At 42.4% G+C, this 20,357-nt stretch overlaps 1 protein-coding gene and 1 long non-coding RNA gene across 2 annotated transcripts; one reads left to right on the forward strand and one right to left on the reverse strand.

Moving 5' to 3' along the window:
- Positions 1 to 1,110: 1,110 nt before the first annotated feature.
- Positions 1,111 to 14,705, reverse strand: LOC133483109 (uncharacterized). Its single transcript, XR_009790025.1, has 2 exons — positions 1,765 to 14,705; positions 1,111 to 1,218 (listed from the first exon to the last, which is right to left on the reverse strand). It is a non-coding gene; the product is annotated as an uncharacterized LOC133483109 (long non-coding RNA).
- Positions 14,706 to 14,819: 114 nt separating this feature from the next.
- LOC133483106 (translocon-associated protein subunit alpha-like) lies at positions 14,820 to 20,340 on the forward strand. Its single transcript, XM_061783762.1, has 9 exons — positions 14,820 to 14,977; positions 16,429 to 16,547; positions 16,629 to 16,722; positions 16,818 to 16,945; positions 17,810 to 17,944; positions 18,283 to 18,359; positions 19,433 to 19,511; positions 19,901 to 19,994; positions 20,106 to 20,340. Exons 1-9 carry the CDS (start codon positions 14,908 to 14,910, stop codon positions 20,168 to 20,170), a joined length of 861 nt encoding a protein of 286 aa, XP_061639746.1. The 5' UTR covers positions 14,820 to 14,907; the 3' UTR covers positions 20,171 to 20,340.
- The last annotated feature ends 17 nt before the right edge of the window (positions 20,341 to 20,357 follow it).

Genomic DNA, 20,357 nt, shown 5'->3' on the forward strand with positions numbered 1-20,357 from the left:
TTTGGTGCGCTTCGTTTGCACAGAAGCATACACATCTGACACAGTAGCAGCTGCATGCACATTTCCTTTCACTTCCTCTCTCAACTCATCTGACTGAAACACAACCGAGTATTGAATCTCAGGAGAGCTGCAAGCAGACTTGCTCTTAGGGGCCTTCAGGCTCAGGTTGGCATAACAGTCTGTAGTTTTTGACTGAAAAGAGAAAGAAACGAGATCTCACTGCAGTTGCTAGACATTAGTTTATTGGTTATTGTGCAGTATTCACACCTATTTGCACTATATTACATTCTACTGTTGTTTACGGTCTAAGGGCAATATTAAATGCTCAGAGTGGGTATCTATATGCACCTTGTGCCAAACTGCTTTTTATTCTTTCTGCAACAGAGGTGTATTGTATTCTTTTCCATTATATTACACGCAGAGTGCTTAATCCTATTTGGGCTTATGGAGCAGTTTTTAATATAAAATTAAATAAACTATAATGTAGATGTGAGTCTACTTTGTTGATTGCTTTTCTAATGTGATTATCCTTAAATTCCTCTATTATTCTGTTTTTGTACTGTACTGTGGATGATTCGTGTCAAAGCATGTGACGATGGGATATATGATTATTTTACAGACATTTAAAAAACAACAACAACAACAAAACCTGTGAGTCAGAGTTTGAGCTCAGTTGATCCTTCAGAGATGAAGAGCTGACTGTCAAGTGTGGAGGATTGATTTCAGAAATTGCAGTCGTACCTGTGGACATACGGTTGAAATACTGAAAGCACGTACAAATCCATAATCCAAGAGAGGATTCCCCAGATTCACTTACTAGTTTGCATAGAGTTTACATTTCCATATATAGGATTATCTTCCATCTGTTGTGAACGCCGACTAAAACAGCACATAAAAGGAGGTTTCATTCGTTTGCAATCAGGCATTGGACTTTTAGAAATGCAAACATCCTCTATTCTTTGGATCAGGTAAAATGTAAATACCTTCTTCTTATCCTTGACCAACATGTTTTTTTCTCTAATGAAGCATACAGAAGAGAAGATCAAATATATATTAGATGACTAAAAATTAATTACTTCAACTGATTTAAAACCCGAAGAAATTGATTACCTGAACAACCTGATTTTGAAAAACAGAAAACAATATTGCAAGACAACGAGAGTACCAGTAATCCAGTGGGCACCCAGAATAAAGGTGACATGTAAAAAAGGTTGAAATCTGGCAAAAGAGAGGAAAAAAACGACATTGATTATGAACGATTGGGCAAAACCTTCAAAGATAATCACGTAAATAAATATTTTACTTTTCTTTATTATTCATTGGATAGCGTATTGCTAAATGTCTCATTTGTTAAATTGAGCTTTTGCCATTTAAAAAATGAGCAACAATATGACAACAATGACTCGTGCATTCATCATTACAAACACGAGGCACACTTTGAATATGTTAAGTATAGAGCTAATGAATCTCAACTCGTTCATGCATCCAACACTGCAATTTACAATCCCTAAAAACTTTGTAAATTAACACATCTCTCATCGTATAGAACAAAACTGAGCATTGTAATTTTCGTAAGACATGGCAAGCCAAGGCAAATATATTTATGTAACTCAATGTGCTATATGGGATTAAAAGCATTTCAAAACAAAAAGCAAAAAGACATTTAGATTTTGTAAATATAGAACTGTTGCTACAGCTCTTGTATTGTGTAGTGTCAATGGTGTATACTGTATATATATAAATAATATCTATTCCAAGACTTACCAGCCGGGATTGTCACAGTGGAACAGTTTCCCATGGTGATGATTCTCTGATAACAGACAGACAACTCACTCTCTCTCTCTCGCTTTGAATAATGACATACAAGCATTTGTCGTTTTAGGTGGCTTGCCATCCAAGAGAGAGAAAAAAGAAACCGTTACGTGCGCAGGATGTGTGCTTTTTGCAGTAAAACCACAGACTGAGAATAACATCATGTCAACAACTTGTAACGCATGAGTCTAAAACTAATAATTTACAAGATCAAGAAAGAGGTACAGAAGAAAAGCCTTAAAAAAACACTGTCTTTTAGCAGAACCTGCTCAGAAAGATATTGTATAATTTGATAATTAATGCTATCCAAGGTTGACAGCCGGGAAGGTTACAACAGGAAACATAAGCCAGAAGACGTGCTACTGTAAATGTTGTTCTGAATGCAATTGTTGGTTAATTTAGTTGTACTGGCGTGATACAAGGGCGGCACGGTGATCAAGTGTGCCGCCGCACAGTTCTGAGGTTGGGGGTTCAAATCCGGGCTCTGGCCTTCCTGTATGGAGTTTGAATTTGAATGCTGTGGTTAATTTTCGTGCACCTGTGCTTCCGAGTCGGTGGTCTCCCGGGAGGACTCCGACTTCCGTCTGGCATGGGGTGAATGAAGATTTCGAGACACTTGGCATTTGGGCTAATTCGATTTATTGAACAGGCCTTAGTGTCATAGCAGCTGCTGCATTGTCAGAACGACGAAAAAGCCCCCGAAAACCCTGGGATCTCAGTTTATCAAGGTTCTAATTCTCTGGGCGTGGACTTAGCCCCCTCCCTCGTTGCATCCGGAAAGATGCTGCTCCTCATGACCATATTTGGAATCGTACCTGCCAGCTGGTGTCTCTTTGGGTGTGTGAAATACCACTACTCCTCTGCTGTCGTCTCTCAGCCTGGTCAATCTTACCCCCGGGGGTCCTTTGTTACGATAATGCCAAACAGTCCTCTTTGAAGACCAGGACCGGTTGTAAACCCCCGACAGGTTTCTGTCAGGGGGATGCAAGACCCCCCAATCAACATATAACTGGTTAAAGGATGTTCTTTGATGTAGAAGTACAAAGAAAAGACAGTTGGTGGGAACACAGGTCTCCAAACATTTGTCCTTCCCGAAGGAACTCTGATTGTGTTACTATGAAAATATACTACATAACCCCCCTTTAATGAGATCCCCAAACTCATTACAAACCTAGAGTTACCAAATGACACCTGGCCAGAACCAACAAACCAGCGTTAGCCCAAAAAGTTAACTAATTATCTACAATTTGAACAAATCTACTTGGTCAAGAAAATCTATCATGCTCCAAGGCATTTACTTATGGTTAACCATTTACTAGGAAAAATAATTATTCTAATAAGGCCGAATCACTCCCTGCGTCTCCTCTTCGCCCCCCGAGGTCACACGTGCGTACCAAACAGCCAAACAAACCAAATCTCCTCCCCGATATCGAAACGGAGCCAATCCCAAATTTATCAATTTGTACGCGCAGCCTCGTGGAAGCGTCAAGGTTTCGCGGCTCTCGGTCGAAAAACCTTTCTCAAAACGAGACGAGGAAAAGAGCGAGAGTCGTGTCACGTGTCCTTCAGAGCCCCGTACATCAAAACACCCAAAGCGGCCTTGACTCGGATGGCAAACCATACACAACAGAATAATACAAACATTGAAATAAATGAACAAAAAACAGCGTAAAACACAAAAAAGAACTGTGGAAGCACACATATCAAAATACACACGAAATAAAAATAAAAATCTTAAAGGTGGTCTCCCTCCATATGGTCTACAGCTCGTGTCATTGATGAAGAAACTGTAACCCCTGCAGCCCCGGGCCGCTGTCCACCATGAATTAGTCCCAGAGTTCAGGTTTATACACACGGGACCCTGAACAGCTCCAGACCACCCCTGGAAGAACAAAAACATCTGCCAGTATTTTGCAACAAAATCAAACTTAATCCAACCCATTTTCAAATGGATATCTAACAGTACAATATATGGAGGGCAGTCAGTTCTACACATCTGAGGCAGGCATGGTAGTGGCCGTTGCTTAATCCGTAAGTGATAATACCCCCCTTGCATCGCTGTATGTCTCCAAACCCCTGCGGACATGACTCCGACGCTTACCATCGCTGGATATTAATTTGTTTTGTAACACCCTAGCATGAAGGAATCTGAGCCAAGAAAATGACCTAACTTCCTCCACCAAGTCCATCCATCCGTTCATCTTCTGAGTCACTTCTCCTCACGCGGGTCGCGGGCGTGCTGGAGTCTATCCCAGCTGTCATCGGGCAGGAGGCGGGGTACACCCTGAACTGGTTGCAAGCCAATCGCAGGGCACATACAAACAAACAACCAGTCGCACTCACAGTCACACCTACGGGCAATTTAGAGTCTCCAATTAATGCATGTTTTTGGGATGTGGGAAGAAACCGCAGTGCCCGGAGAAAAGCCACGGAGGCACGGGGAGAACATGCAAACTCCACACAGGCGGGGCCGGGGATTGAACCCCGGTCCTCAGAACTGTGAGGCTGACGCTCTAACCAGTCGGCCACCATGCCGCCCATTATCACATCACTCTGTCTATTTTAGTCAAAAAATAAGCTCTTGGTCTTAGTTTATCACTTCATTGTTGCGTAAGTACGGAGGTCTTGTAATAGCTTTTCCACTCTACCATTTGAATGAATGTTTTATCATACTTTGGAAGGGCCAGCACTTTCCTGGACACCAAATGTTGTTTAATGTCCCTGAAGGCCTTTTCCGTCCATTTTCTAAGTCCTTCGTTTCTTTACTTCCTTTTTCTATTTTAGACACCATGTTTAGCCAGACAACTATGTCATCATATCCCTCTTTTATCCATTTTTCTATTATTTTTATGTCGACTTTTATTTCGTCTCGACGTTGAACCAATTTTTCAAAGTTAGCTGGCCCGCGACATCGTATTTGGTTATCCATGTGTTTAAATGTTTCATTTTGTAAGGGGTTTGGAGTTGAACATATTTCCAGTCTTTACACGTGAAGCGTTCTCTTGAATCCGGTTTACTGTTATTTTTCCTTATTTTGTGAATTTGGAAGTCAATTTATTTGCACCGAGAGTGACCTTAATACTGACTATTCAAAATGACAGGGTGACAATGAATGTCTGGGGCTTGGTAACCTTCAAACTTTTACCCCCACGGGACGGAGGATTCTTGCACCTGCTTCCAAACCCAGTTGTAATTTGCAATCCTGTCTTATACATTCACACTTCTACACATTCACACGATACTAATAACGTTTTTACAAACCCACGGAAACACGGAATTTAAGTACGTACAAGACTCCGTCGTCCCTTTGACTAGTATTACCCTAGGTTTATTCTTCTGCAGACTTCTTTGTTGCGCAATTCTTCCATCAAAATTGTCCATAATATTAATGAAAGCTAAGCTAAACTATGATAATTTCTACAATTTATTTAACAGGTGCCCAAACCCCTATTCTTTCCTAATTTTCCGCTTTACACCCCCCTTGCGTCATGGGCTAGCCCATGCGCCTCCTGACTTAACTGACCCAAAAAGGGATGGGGGTGCCCCTATGAGACCCTCCTGATTCCTCCCCAATTCGGTGGATTCTTGGCACGCACCCCTAACCACCCGCAGCGGCTTGCAATATCTTACCCCTCAGTCGTCCTGTAATTTAAATTTGCGTTAATTTTCACATCACTCCCCTTTTAGTTCCGTACCTCGTAGAGACCCTAGTTCGTAACCGATTGCGTCATCAAGTCCATATTAGCCCCCAGACTCTAATATCTCATTATACCATAGTTACTCTATATTTATTGTTCATGCCAAAACCCATATATCTGCCACTTGACGAATCATAACCTCTGGAGGGGTGTCAATAGATGTTTCGTATTACTCATTACCCCTCAATCATATCATACTCACCGTCAGTGTCACGCTAAGGTACTTACTACCATATCATGTGAACTCCCTCGACAGTATTGCATTAGACATTCCGATATTGGTCATACTCTGTATCCCACCAGTCATGCATGCACCATATCTTCCTAAGCTCTCCTCCATCCAACTTCCTGTGATGAACCTGCATAAACTAGCAACCTCCAATAACAGTACAGTGTTGAATCAAAGTTCAGAATTGGAATACTAACCTCCCGTTCGGATACATTATGAATCAATGTGTCCACTTTACCCGGGCACCCTTCTTCGACAGCTGTCTCAGGTCCGCCGGCAGTAGATGTTACTGGTGGGAGTCAGCACAGCAAAGTTCCTAGAGGCTACTCTCCCAGCAAATACACAACAACAGGAATACACTCCACCATCCATTTTTAAACAGGTCATCTTCCCTGTTGCAGAGGCCCAGCTGACAAGTCCTGCAAACAAGTCCTTTAATAAATTAATCACACCTCTGCAAAAGATGCTCCTGCCAAGGGGGTGGACTCCATAATTCCTGCATTCATACCCCAGAGAAGGGACAAGTCGGCAATGGTCACCAAACATTGATATAATTTCCATAAATAACAAATCATATGTTAACACTGATAATTCATTGTTAACACGTTTCCCAACAGTGGCAATGTCAATAGACCAAGAATCACATAAGAATCGGCATTAAGTCAGCACTCCCATAACCTGCAATAACTCAACACTGTCACACTGCATCCTCCTGGGCGTCCTGAAAAATAAAGTTATGTCCACAAATCAGACTCTTCCCCGTGTCCTTATGTACACCGTCACAAAGGTCAGTTAGTCAACAGTCTGTGTAGACCGTACCCACTTGTCAGTCACAAAGTCCTCAGTCGTCATAAACATGTTAGTCTCAGATGACCCCACAAATTGCATAGAAGCCTTCTCCACATGAGTGAATTTGACCCAGTGGTGCTTCAATCATGCCAGAACTAAAAGTTCGAATTCCTAAAATAGGGTCGTGGCCCAAGAGTACTTAATTTGACCTCCGGCTCCCAACATCTTGGGATGCTATGTTTGATATGGGTGAGACTGGCTCTTGTATGTGATCACATTCCCACAATCACTCCATTGGTGCTCCATTTCTGCTTTTAATTAACACAACACAAACATTTAACACAAACCGTAAACATTTAACACAAACCATAAACATTTAATACGACATGACAAGCGAGACTTCTCAGACAATAACATTGACCTGACCGTCCATTTCCACTTACACACCCCACAGACAAAACTGAACACAGAATATATATTGGTTGACGCGTAATTCCCAACCAACCCATTTGGAAGCATTTGCGTGCTTACCCAAGTCGCGGATCAAAATTTGTAATTTGCAAGCTATGAAACTTGTGCAGCCTCCTGAGGCTTTTTTTATTTATTTATTTTTTTTAAATTTTTTTTATTTTTTATTTTATTTTATTTTTTTTAACGCAATTAATATCCACCTTCCCTCGTTCCTGTTTGGGCAAAAACCGCCTCCTCCCCTGCCATCACGTAACTAGTATTTGAAAGTTGATCGGTTTGAACTAACTAGTACAATCACTACACGTGGTCTTCCTCCTCAGTACCGCGATATTCCTGCTAGATTGACAATTTAAAAATAGCTCTGTTACCAACTGATTTCTAATTATTACTCCCCAAATGTACCAGAAACGGCTTGCTCGTATTTCGGTCTTTACACCCCCGTCACTGCGCATAATTTTCCCAAGATTCCTCTACCAGTCTACAGGTATCCTTCATTGCTTTTTCCTAATTTCCAATATTACACCTGACAGATCCGCAAATCAAGTCCCCCTCTTCTACGTCAGACCAGATTAATTCATCGATCAATGCCCCCCTTTGTATATTACCCCCTAGTGCCCAAATACAGTAGATGGTCTTGGTCCGACGATATTTACATGTGCAGCGTAGGAGGCTTAGTGAGGCATTTGCTAACAAACTACTAACAGACTCATTAACCAATGGTAGGTGAAATCAAGTAGGAGGTCTGCTCCTTTCTGACCTCTCTCTTTCAACCCCTACCGACGTTTAATATAAATTTTGAAGTAGAATTCTATCTGAGGACTGCATGACCTCATACTCCCATAATGGCAAAAATATTTCTAATTTCTCCCACAATCCTATCTAGTGCCTCTGCCCACCTCACTGACTAGGGAGATTTCTGACTAAGTAAAATTTAACCCTTCTTATACTGAAAACTCCTAAATATATGCCCTGCCTAGCCTTTACCATTTATTGCTGTTCAAGGGCAGGTGACCTGCTTAATACCGATGACCAAATTACCTCAAGTGTGTCCCCACCATCTTCCGACGAGCCACTGATCACCGACCGACTCCGACCTTCGTCCCTCAGCATCATTGATGGCTTTGAAATGTGTCCACTTTGTCCCCCACTGAAACAGACTTTTCATCATATTGTTCCAATTCGCTTGGTAAACGTGGAGACACAGGACCATTCAGCTGCTCTTTGTCTTTCCAGCTTTTTGCCGTCTCCACCACAAAGTCCTTTCCTTGGCTCTCTTTCTGTCATGAGAAACATCCTTCATATAGATGCAATCGTCAGGTTGAAGAGTCTTTCTCAGTCTCTCGTGACAAATAATAACAGTGGCGCCCCCCTTGCTTGCTTCACGGCATTGCTTATGTCTTTGTTATTGTGGATAAACTGAACAGCCGAAACCGGCGACCGACCCGCGGCTCTAACAGCATATGAGAGGGGACACACTGGGTTCTCACTTGTCAATAAGGTCACGCTAGCACGACCGAGCCTCCCATAGTCACCTGTTCAGTAAACGGCGTTTTCTGTCATAGCTTCTAAATTTGGTTTATATCCGCTTACTTTCTAGCTTGTTCAATTAAGTCAGTGGAAGATTTTTAAGTCTAACTACCCTTTGTTCTTTTCTTCCTATTTACAGTTGTCTCTGAGTTGCAACCCTCCTGACCTCTGTCTCTTATCCTCAGACGTAAGCCCTGCCTATCGTAAACTTCGCCCACGCACCAGTTGTAAAACGGGCCCCCTAGCTGGGATGCCGATGTCCGGTCATTTAACATTTTAGTGCAAGTTCCCGGCTATTTTAGGGTGCAGGGCCTCGCAGAACTTCCCAGCAATCAACCTTAACTTGTATTTATTAATCTATATATGGTGCTTCCCGATTACCCCTTTTGTGTATTATTACTTTATGTCTCACATGATCAATGCCTTGACCAACCCTCCCCAACCGCTGTAAGGAACCAGTCACCAATAACTGAGGCAACAATGTTATCTTATTTTTAGCAATCTAAGAATACTATCCCTGATAAATTTGTCCCTTTAGCTCAAAAAGCAGCTCTCCGCTTGTCCACAAAGTGTTGTAATCGACCTGATTTAGAAGACAGAATGCAACTACATAACCCTCCTCAAAATTGGCTTGCCAGAAAGATGGAAAAATCCTCTTTGTCTTCCCTGCTCTAGTGCTGAATCTGGGGAGACAATCAAACAGATTAATCTTCATACCAAATAACATAGTCATTCTCAAAGAAATGTACTCCTCATAATTTCCCTGGCACACAATGCACATGAGGCACAGTCTCATATCGTATGTACCATAAGTAGCAACACAACCTTATACCTCTGGCCCATCCTTCACTTCTGTGAATGAAAAGAGTTGCATTCGCTATGCTGTATTAATAGTTACTATACTGTATCAACTAAATATTGTACGGATGTCTTTAGTAGACTGGTGTACCTCGCATAATTTTCTTAATTTGGTTTGCCCAAACAGGAACTTCTATGTATATCCACTTACAAAAATCACAGCCTCCCGGTATATTCACAATTACAACCATCCTACCACTTCCTTGTGTGCCATTCCGTAAATAAGCCAAAATAATTCCCTCTGACACACAAGTTAACACATTTTTCATTACTCCTCTTCTAGGCATAAACAAGTTTAAAGCCATCGTATGCGTTAATGTGCTTCTCACAATCATCTCTCACCTCAAGTGCTCTCTAAGCATCTATCCATTTATTAGCCTGCTACTTTTTTCTGCTGCAGCATCAGCACCATTAATAAGGAGTAACACTCTTGACTTTCAGATATCTCCAGTGCCCTGCAAATGGCCAGCGGTTCTGCAGCTTGAGCGGAGGGTTTCATAACATCATTTATGGACCAAAGCATTGGGATTTCAGAATTTGGGTTTCCGCGATATCTTCTATGGCCTCTTGTTTACAAGGATACTACGGCACGTTAACAAAAGCAGTCGGGTTTACCTCGAATGTTACCGGAGTCACGGATGTACATAGACCCCCGTCTGCAGGACCCTCGGACCACAATGAGTCCGGCAGCGAGCTCAACAGCTGTGCGGCGTCCTCATGGTCCGAGAGTTCTCCGCCATGGAATCGCGCTAAAGTCACATGCTCCAACACCCCTCCGTCCACCATGGTACCTTGAATACAAAAACATTCAGTACTGGAAGAGTACAACACATTGGGTATTTGATCTTGTTGCCAATCATTTGCCAATTGGCATTTTCTCACCATGGGTCCCAGTTCTCAAGCTTTATGACCTAGTGCAAGTGAAAAAGTGTGGAAAAGATGTCAAACTCATCATAAACCACTCACTCTGCTCTGGCGTCAAGGTGGCGGCCGCTGCCACACCTTGCTTCCCTATGTAAATACTTTTACTTATTGAGCATCCCATTTTCCCCCTGTATTGGCTCAAAAGCTTCTCTGTAAACCAAATCGTCATTTTTATCATAAAACAGTGTGAGATGGAGAGGATCAATTGGAGGACGATAGGGGGCAAGAGAGTCGATCCAGGCCTTCCACCGCAGGAAGGCCGAGTAAACTCCGCCTCCCTCCTTTGTTTCAGGTTTTAGTCGGGCCCAATATATGTCAGCAGTTGCTTCCGGAAGTTCATGTTGTATCATGTTCCATCTGGAGGATAACTTCTTCCACAGTTCATCATGGTCCCATCGGGGACCCGTATCGTCAGTCCATCTGGGCTACAAAGGATGGTAGCCCTGGTCTTGATAAGCAGATCTCTGCCCATCAGGTTCACTGGAGCCCCTCTTTTCATGAGGACAAACTGATGTTCATGCGTCTGTCCAGCAATTTCAGTCTTTAATGGTATCGTAATCGGCACACTCATGGGCACCCCTGCACAGCTCATTCAGGTGGTTGTCTTCCCTTAGTGGGGTTCAGAGGCTCTGTCTTTCCTCCGTCCCCTGGCTCCGGGCTCATTGGGCATTCGGACCAGGCCTCATCGCAGTAGTACTGGCGAGATGGCTCGTTGCTGTGGAGCCTGCTGCGGATGCTGTTGCCGGGACGCGCCCACCTCTCCCTCGTGAAGCTTTGTAGCCTCCTCTTTGAGGTGTGGCCTCTCCGGGTTCCACTGGAGGTCATTGTTGAATCATTGGGTAAACAGTACATTGGCAATCCCAGTGTCCATACTGACCACAATTGAAGCACGCTTGGTCCGTTGGAGGTCGGCAAGGGCTTCCCCTGCCTCCGTTGGTGTCCTCTGTCACGACTCCCGCCTCGTCTCCTCGTTGACCCCTGCGGCATCCACATCTGTTTTTCTGCTTCCATTTTTATTTATTTATTTATTTTATTTTTTTTATTTTTTTTTTAATGGCCACTTTACGGGCCTGGGCCAATGGTAGCTTCAAAAGTTGTTCCTGCATGTCCTTTACCTCATCTGATGATTTGTGTTTTCTGTCGACAAAAAGTTTCAAATGGTGTGACCTATGACAATTAAAAAAGCTATCTCCCCCTTTCATGAGGTCAGGGTCTTTAAAAAGTTCAGTCCTAACTTCAACCGGCAAGGTCTCAAGTAAAGCTATTCTATAAATAACATTTGCCTCTCTTAAACGGGAGGGATGTGATCCTGTCTTATCTGTCCAAATACTTATGCAATGTTCGAAGTGAGAACTGGGATCCATGAGAGGTTTGAAGTCCGGAAGCTTCAGCACCGTTGGGGAAGAGGACGGGAACATGTCACACAGCAAATACTATAGGAGCAAAAGGGGCAAATAAAATTTCAGGTTCGACATTATTCAGACCTGACCGTGGCAACATATCATCCGATTGGTGAACCGAAATGCAACAGGCGCGTATCAATCTGACTATGTCACCACACGCCAGGCTCATGTTGTCCATCAACTTTTTCAGCCCCTGGATCCAAATTACACCAACAGCAGCCAGTCCGGGCAGCCGTTTCTGTAAAAACTAAAACATTTTGAAAGCCAATTTTTGTACATTTACCCACCTTTTTGAATGCGGGCTCGTGCGGAATTGATAGGAGTTTTATTTCCCCTCTACAAATGGTCTGCCATTTGAGACGCCCCTTGACCGGCAATGCCGGTTATAGTGACGTCACTGGGGCCGTTTTCGGAAAGGTCCGTAAATTGTATTTAGCGGGGGAATTTGTCGCTCTTATTTTTTCTTCGCTGAACAGCTGCCATGGCAGGGCACACCAGACAAATCTCATACATTTTTCTACTCAATTTTTCATTCTCTTCTATTTTCTTAACAACATATTTTCCTTCAGCATCCATTACCAATCCTCTCTGAATTTACTCAACCGAGCGCCCCGCAAAGCCCTTTTCCGCCTTACAACACCCTTGTCATCTCGCGAGTATATTAAACTTCGCTGCGTTTTACTGTCTATCTCTTCGGCACTACATTAAAGTAATTATATCACCCCTAACTATCGTTTTTACAAAGACTCCTATGTCCGGTCACATCCCTACCTCCGTTGAACACATTTGGCTGCACACACAATAACATCCCGCACATACACACCTCATGATTCACTGGTAACACACTAAAATACATTCTCATCCACTTCTTACGTTTCACCTCCTGCTCATACGCTCTTATTCAACCAGCACCTTTTACGCCATGCATTCAAACTCCGCGTGCAGGCCGAAGTGGGCCAGAATCGTCTCGATTCACAGAATTCCTCTTCGCTCAGGTTTTAACGGCTCCGTAACACATGCGTGGCCTCACCAATTCAACCGCCGCCGTATCCATCCCCCAACAAAACATCCGGGGTCGTGTCTCGTCTGATTCGCTGGAACACTGGCCAGTTACGTTGACCCAAAAATAGACCAACATGACGCAAACCCGCCGTGTTCACGGCCGCCCGGCATCCGAGTTGTATATATATATATATATATCTATATTAATTTATCATACCTTACCTGTATTTTTTGTAACGATAATGGGTACCTGTTTAGAGCGCTTTATAACTGTTTACATAGATATTTTTTTTTTTATAATTATATTTATTATAGTTCTAGGGTTTTTCTTCATATTGTGTACACAATTAATAAGTCGTATCACACAGAGTATTCGTATCACACACACTTAGTCCACGGGTCTTTTTCCAGACCTACTATGAGTCTCTTTCGTTCCCAAATAGAGCTCACCTCGTCTGTTACTTAATTTGCTCACACTTGATGACGCCCGGCCTCAGATTAGCATAACAAACCCGACCAGGAGTCGAACCTTCGAATTTCATTACACAGGCTTCACCCCACCTCGGCCCCGCCTTATGTGGATGTGATCCCTCATCTTCCCACCGAGAGCGTCGTGTGATAACTTATCCCAATAGCCGCGTCTGCTAGCTTTGGCGGCCTCACATGGACTGCCGACGTCACTTCTCTCAGACTACGCTTCCACACTCATTCTGCTAAATAGTAACCTGGCCAGGTTGTGTTCAATCGGTACTTAACGACTATGGGCTATGTTACTCATCTGGTGACGTGCCTTGCTAATTTAACGGCCGGACTGACATCATGCTAGCATCCGAGCTCCGCATGAACGCATCCGTTCTGAAACTAAGCGCACGTCCCAAATCGAGCATTCTACTGTTAACACTTTAAAACTTCTTTTGACATTTGTGTGTCGAACTCATTCACTCTTGAAGGGCCTTCCCCTCCGCGGGTCCAAAATACCAGTAAAAACAACACGAAATTTAGACGAAACTTCAAACCACCCCCTCTGACACGGAAGCACAGGAACGTGCCCACTAGTCGATTTCAATACAGCACACAAGCCACTAGCGTCAGCGGCGCACGGCCGCCAGATTCAAACAGTGAGAAAAGACTCACCTTTTTAGCCGGCCTGAAATCTGAAGCGGCCCCGCGTCGCTGACTCCCGGCCGCGCCGCAAAGAAATCCTGCCGACAACGCCATTTTGTGGTTAATTTTCGTGCACCTGTGCTTCCGAGTCGGTGGTCTCCCGGGAGGACTCCGACTTCCGTCTGGCATGGGGTGAATGAAGATTTCGAGACACTTGGCATTTGGGCTAATTCGATTTATTGAACAGGCCTTAGTGTCATAGCAGCTGCTGCATTGTCAGAACGACGAAAAAGCCCCCGAAACCCCTGGGATCTCAGTTTATCAAGGTTCTAATTCTCTGGGCGTGGACTTAGCCCCCTCCCTCGTTGCATCCGGAAAGATGCTGCTCCTCATGACCATATTTGGAATCGTACCTGCCAGCTGGTGTCTCTTTGGGTGTGTGAAATACCACTACTCCTCTGCTGTCGTCTCTCAGCCTGGTCAATCTTACCCCCGGGGGTCCTTTGTTACGATAATGCCAAACAGTCCTCTTTGAAGACCAGGACCGGTTGTAAACCCCCGACAGGTTTCTGTCAGGGGGATGCAAGACCCCCCAATCAACATATAACTGGTTAAAGGATGTTCTTTGATGTAGAAGTACAAAGAAAAGACAGTTGGTGGGAACACAGGTCTCCAAACATTTGTCCTTCCCGAAGGAACTCTGATTGTGTTACTATGAAAATATACTACAATGCTCACCTTGTTCTTTTTACCCTAATCCTCCCACATTCCAAAAGCATGCATGTTAGGTCCATTGAAGACTCAGATGTAAATGTGAGTGTGAATGATTGTTTGTCTCTACGCGCTGGCGACCAGTCCAGGGTGTACCCCGCCTCTCACCCGAAAGTCAGCTGTCAGGCTCCAGCTCACCTGCTACCCTAATGAAGATACAGAGCCAAATCAGGCAGTGAGAGGCCCCGCCCACATCGCTTCCAAGGATAACCAATGGGCGAGTCTAACAGCTCTTTAGCCACGCCCCTCTCAAATGCTTCTTCCCACTTTTCTGCAGAAAGCTGATGTGTAACTAACTTCAGTGTTCCACGCTGCAAAAATGTTCGCTTTCGGATCAAAAGTGCTGCTGCTGCTCCTCCTGGCCTTCCCCAGCGGCTTGATATCCACGGGTAAGGTATTTTCAGACTGCACGTTGCTGTGTTTGTTTTGTAGTGTTAAAAGGCGCATGAGACAGCCACACATATCGACGTGGCATCTTTCCCACGAGAAGATGTGGAGCCAGTCGGCTGTGCACATTACCAAATACTTTTCCTCGCTATTTGAAACCGTAAACCTCATGGACATTGATCGTATACAATCAAAGCGCACATTTGCTCGTTTGGAATGAATGAAGGTTACCGCCGTCTGTTAGCGTAAAACAGGAGGATTTATCGCATACGTGGTCACGACGAGTGGAATTTATTCGCCAGTAGCCAGCCAGATGTTGTTGTTGTTTTTTTTTTGTTTTTTTTTTAAAGTTCGTCTGATTAAACTTAAAGTGTGTGGATGTGGCAACACTCTCACTCCTCACGCCTGATGGGACACGTCACCATAGATGACACGCGAACTTGTATTTGGAGAGTTTATGACGTCATAGGTCAAGCCGCCCTATTCTGCCACTTTCCAAATGTAACAAAAGAATACCCGAAATGGGAATTTGCCAAAATAATGTACTGCATTTCTAAAGTGGATTAAACGGTTTTATGCAATCTCGTTGCGTTTTCTACAGATTTTCTTTTCCGCTTGGAAACCGATTTTCTCTTGTGGTGCAAATAATCTTTGCAGAAACATCCGAGAATTACGGAAGCGTATTGCATTCACTTGGATAAAAAAGTAAATTTTTTGAGGGCTTTTTTTTTGCAATATTTTTTTCTGTTTTTCTGAGTATTTTTTCTGTTTTCTTTCTGACTAATTATTTTTCTCAGTTTTTCTGTCCAAGTTTTCCCTCTTGTTTTTCTGATTAATTTCAACCCCCACCCCCGCCCCTGTTTTTCTGACTATTTTTTTCTGCTTTTCTAACAAAAAATTTTCTAATGACTAATAACAATAACATCGATGTGACGCGGACAGGAGTATCTCCCAGTGTCTTAAACCCATATCAAAATAAAACTTGATCAAACTGAATAAGCCGGTCATGTTGCTTACTACGGAGTCCGCAAAGAGTCACTTGCAGTTCGCAGGTTCTCTCTCGCATGAGTTCGATGTGTCCCGATAACTCAGAAAACAATTAGTCAGAAAACAGAAAAAAAAAGACTGAAAAACGGTAGAGTGCAATTTCCATGCAGGTAGAGTGGGTTCGGTTTCCACTCCGTGACGGTGTGAGTGTGAAAGGTTGTCTGTCTGTATATGTGCCCTGTGACTGACTGGCGACTAGTCCAGTGTGTAGTCCATCTTTCGCCCGAAGTCCGCTAGGCTATGCTCCAGCTCCCCCTAACCCTGAAGAGGATAAGCGCTATAGAAAATGGATTGAACGCATAACCGACAATGGATGATGATCACAATGAATTGCTCTTGTGGGGAATCCTTCAACAAAAGAGTCTGTCACTTTTTCTCCTCTTTTATAAATGTTATTGTCGTGCAGGCCGAGTGTCCGCCAGCACCGATTCCGCTGAGGACATTGACCCAGATGCATCTGTTGATGAGGAGGAAGAAGATGATGAAGAAGAGATGCCAGGAGAGGAAGATCAGATCCAAAGCTCGGTATGTAGTTTAAACAAAAGTCAAAATTGAGCAATATTATTTTCCAATGAAGCTCTAATGTCATGTTGTGTTGTATGTAAGGAAGGAGATGATGACGATGACTCTGACGATGAAGATAAGTTGTTAGCGTCTCACTCTGATGCCGACACAACCATCGTCTTCACGACAGGAGAAGGTGAGTCTGATTTTGGCTGAGACTATCTGCCTTTTTTGGTTCATCATTGCACTCAATACTCATCTCCTTGTATGAATACTCCAATGATACTTTAGAGTTTCCTGCCAATGAAATCGTGAGGTTCCTGGTGGGTTTCACCAACAAGGGCAGTCAGGATTTCACCGTTGAGTCCTTGGAGGCCTCCTTCCGTTACCCCCAGGACTTCCAATTCTACATTCAGAATGTAAGTCAATTCTGAAACAGAACCACCATCAAACACCACAGCACTTTTCACATTGCAAAGCCGGTCTATCTGAATTGTTTATACCTTTCTGTAAATTACACTGTGCTGATTAATACTGTGTATATGCTCTCACCGGTGAGAAATACACAGCAGGTACCTTACACAATCTAATGTGAGACAATAAAAGAGTTGTATCCAAAAATGTGTCTTTACAAAGGCAATAATGCTCTGTATTCAGTCATGTTTGTAATATGGGATTGTAGTTTACTGGGATGTAAACCTGTAGCGCATCATACTAAGATGTGTTCGAATCATCCTCTTGTATGATGCACTGCAGCTTTACACTATTGTAAACTTCTATCACAATAAATAATCTATTGCATTAATATCTCTCAATCCAAAATCATTATAATGTACAGTTGTAACTAAAGGGGTGTTTTCTCATTAGGGAATTATTACATTTCCTTGTGTACCAATAGGGAAAATGAATTATTATTCTTTCAAACTATTTTTATTAATGAAATGGGAGAATCTCTCCTTGTATGTTCTGACCTCCTGTTTTAATGACAACAAAATAATGGTGCTGAATAGTGGATGTGCTAGAGCTCAACTTCCTGTACTATTTTGTTCTTTTTTAGACAGAAAAATAGTTGAGACTGAATCGGCTACTCAATTTTTTCCACAAATACTTCAATACACAATCAACAATTAATATTGCATAATAGAATTCTTCACGATCAATTAACTCTCTTATTGCCTAGACCTAGTTCTCATGCAACAAATAATTGAGCTACTGATGAGTTTTGCTTCTTGACAAAGGAACAAGACACCTCTCAATAACTTTTATTTCATATGTTTGTGTAGTTCACAGCTTTGCCTTTGAGCACAGTGGTTCATCCGGGCACGCAGGCCTCCTTCGAGTACTCCTTCATCCCAGCTCAGCCCATGGCCGGTCGTCCTTTTGGTCTCGTTATCCTCCTCAACTATCATGACACTGAGGTTAGAGAGTACAGTATCTATTTGTCACTTGAGTCCATTGATTCCTATTCCAATCAAAGTTATTTATGTTACTTGTGTGAAGATGTTTTTTTTTAAGATGCTTCGGATACTGTATACTTTACACAACTTTGTAAAGTTTTTTTCAAGTTAAGTTCCAAAGATACTAGTACAGGTATCAAAATAAATTATCCTCTAAGCCTTGACAGGTGTATTTATCTATTAATTCTTTGTCGTTTTTGTTCATTTGTATTAATTATTTATGCACTGATGACCACATCATCGCAAAATTCTATGAAATTGCTAATTGCTTCTATTGGTTGTTTGCAAATGTCGTTCAGGGCAATGTGTTTCAGACTGCTATTTACAACCAGACTGTCAACATCATTGAGAAAGAAGAAGGACTGGATGGTGAAACGTAAGACATTCTTTTCTTGACCTATTCTGTAGATATTTTTTTGTTTAACTTGCAAAGAAATTATGCTCCCTCGGCTTATTTTTGCATCTCGGCCTCATGTAAACAACTCATAAGTATTTCCCACCTAATGCCCATCGAGCCATTTCCCATTTCCCCAAACTGTTGTTGTACCAAACTGCAAAAGGAGGTGTTAAATTTGCCCAGGGACTGTAGTTGTCAGACTTTTGGTGGAAGAAAATCTACACAAACTCATCATGTTATGCCTCCTATGCCCCATAATCTCAAATCAGAATCTTCTTACTGATCCTGTACTTAAAGCAATTTACTTTTTTACCTACTGACTTCTTACCTAAAGTGATGAAATGTGATTATTAGATGCATACAAATGCACATTTGGGAAACCAAAAAACAACAACCTGATAGCTTTACTTTGTTAACAAATATCAGGAAAATGAACCCACCAACATAATTTTGCTTATTATTTGCAAAATTGTCTATTCAGTCAGGCATAGCTAACGATGACTCAGTGGAAACCTTTTTTTTACATTTCCCGCTAAAATTAGATAGTGTGTTTTTCCATTTTGTGATCTTTTTTCCATCTATTTGATCTTTTAATGGACAGCAAGATATATTTCAACACACTCCTTTTATCAACTGGTGACTTGATAAATTGTCGAATGAATGGCTTGAAACAGAGAAAAGTGTTTCTTCTTACACGCTAGGCCAGTGATTCCCAACCAGTGTGCCGTAAGCACTTTTCAGGTGTGTCGTGGAAAATTATAAAATTTTACTTAATTGCTCAAAAAAATATTTATTTACAAGAAATAATGTATCTTTGTTCATCTATTTATGCAAGTGAGGCATAGTGACAGACAGGAAAAATAAATGCTGTTCTATTTGATGGCAGGAAGTACATACAGTACTTTTTGTTGACATTTTTGTTTGTTGGTGTGCCGTGAGAGTTTTCAATTGTAGAATATGTGCCTTGGCTCCATAAAGGTTGGAAATCACTGCACTAGACCAATGGACACACATCAATTATTATAATGTAATAATGTAATGTTATCTTGCAGAGTGTTTATGTACATCTTCCTTACCGGGCTGGTGGTGCTGATGCTCTTTGCGATGTACCAGGTCCTGGAGTCTAGGACGGTAGGTGTTTTAAATTGGCTATGAAATGGAGCTTTGATAGTTGAAAACAATCCCTTCAGAAATGCTGGTCAACTTCTGATTTGTTCAGATTTGGAACCTATATTTCCCATAGGCAAGTTTTTACAAGTGTAAAAACAAGTTAACCACTGTTAAAACCCTTGAAACATTTACCTGAACACTAATGGCAAATGAGATTTAGTGTGGTGTTAATCCTTTAAGGCGCCCTCGTTAAAACTACAAAGTTTTGTGCAACTTTGGAAGCATATTCTCCTTGGGAATTTTAGTCAAATTCAGAGGTTCCGCAGTGTATTCTATTATTTTATTTGTCTCCTTGCTAACAGAAATGCATAGGAATTCAAAATGAGGAAGGTTCTCAATATTGTTTTCAGAAAAAGAGAATGTCAGTAAAGTTAGAGAAAGGGACTGGCGGGATGAGCGATGTGGACATCAGTTGGATTCCTCAGGAGACTCTCAATGCCCTAAGTAGGTTCTTTTTTTAAAATCTCCAACCATAACATGTAATTGAAGAATGTAATCTAACTTGCCAGTTTGCAGTGACATTGATTTCACAAATTTGTGTTTTCCATCTTACAGATAAGGCTTCCCCTAAAACATCGCCACGGAAACGGACCAAGCGGGCAGCTGGAGCGGATCAATAAAGCTTCTGCTTTCCGTCCAGTCAACATGAAGTCCATGAGGATTTCAAAGCCCATTTCCTCCCACATGTCTCATGCGTGACGGATAGCAGTATTTGGACTTCAATTTCTGCTCTGCTGCTCTTCAGTTGCCACTTTGGCACTTGCCGTACAGAGCTGTTGTTCATTTTGTTTTTTTTGTAACAGTATG

The sequence above is a fragment of the Phyllopteryx taeniolatus genome, chromosome 9 (genome assembly GCF_024500385.1).
Source record: "Phyllopteryx taeniolatus isolate TA_2022b chromosome 9, UOR_Ptae_1.2, whole genome shotgun sequence".
In the NCBI taxonomy this organism is placed as follows: domain Eukaryota; kingdom Metazoa; phylum Chordata; class Actinopteri; order Syngnathiformes; family Syngnathidae; genus Phyllopteryx; species Phyllopteryx taeniolatus.

Coding starts and splice junctions, on each gene's coding strand:
- LOC133483106 (XM_061783762.1), top strand. CDS start 14,908: ATGTTCGCTTTCGGATCAAAAGTGCTGCTGCTGCTCCTCCTGGCCTTC. Junction 16,946..17,809: donor TCCAATTCTACATTCAGAAT/GTAAGTCAATTC, acceptor ATGTTTGTGTAG/TTCACAGCTTTGCCTTTGAG. Junction 17,945..18,282: donor TCAACTATCATGACACTGAG/GTTAGAGAGTAC, acceptor AATGTCGTTCAG/GGCAATGTGTTTCAGACTGC.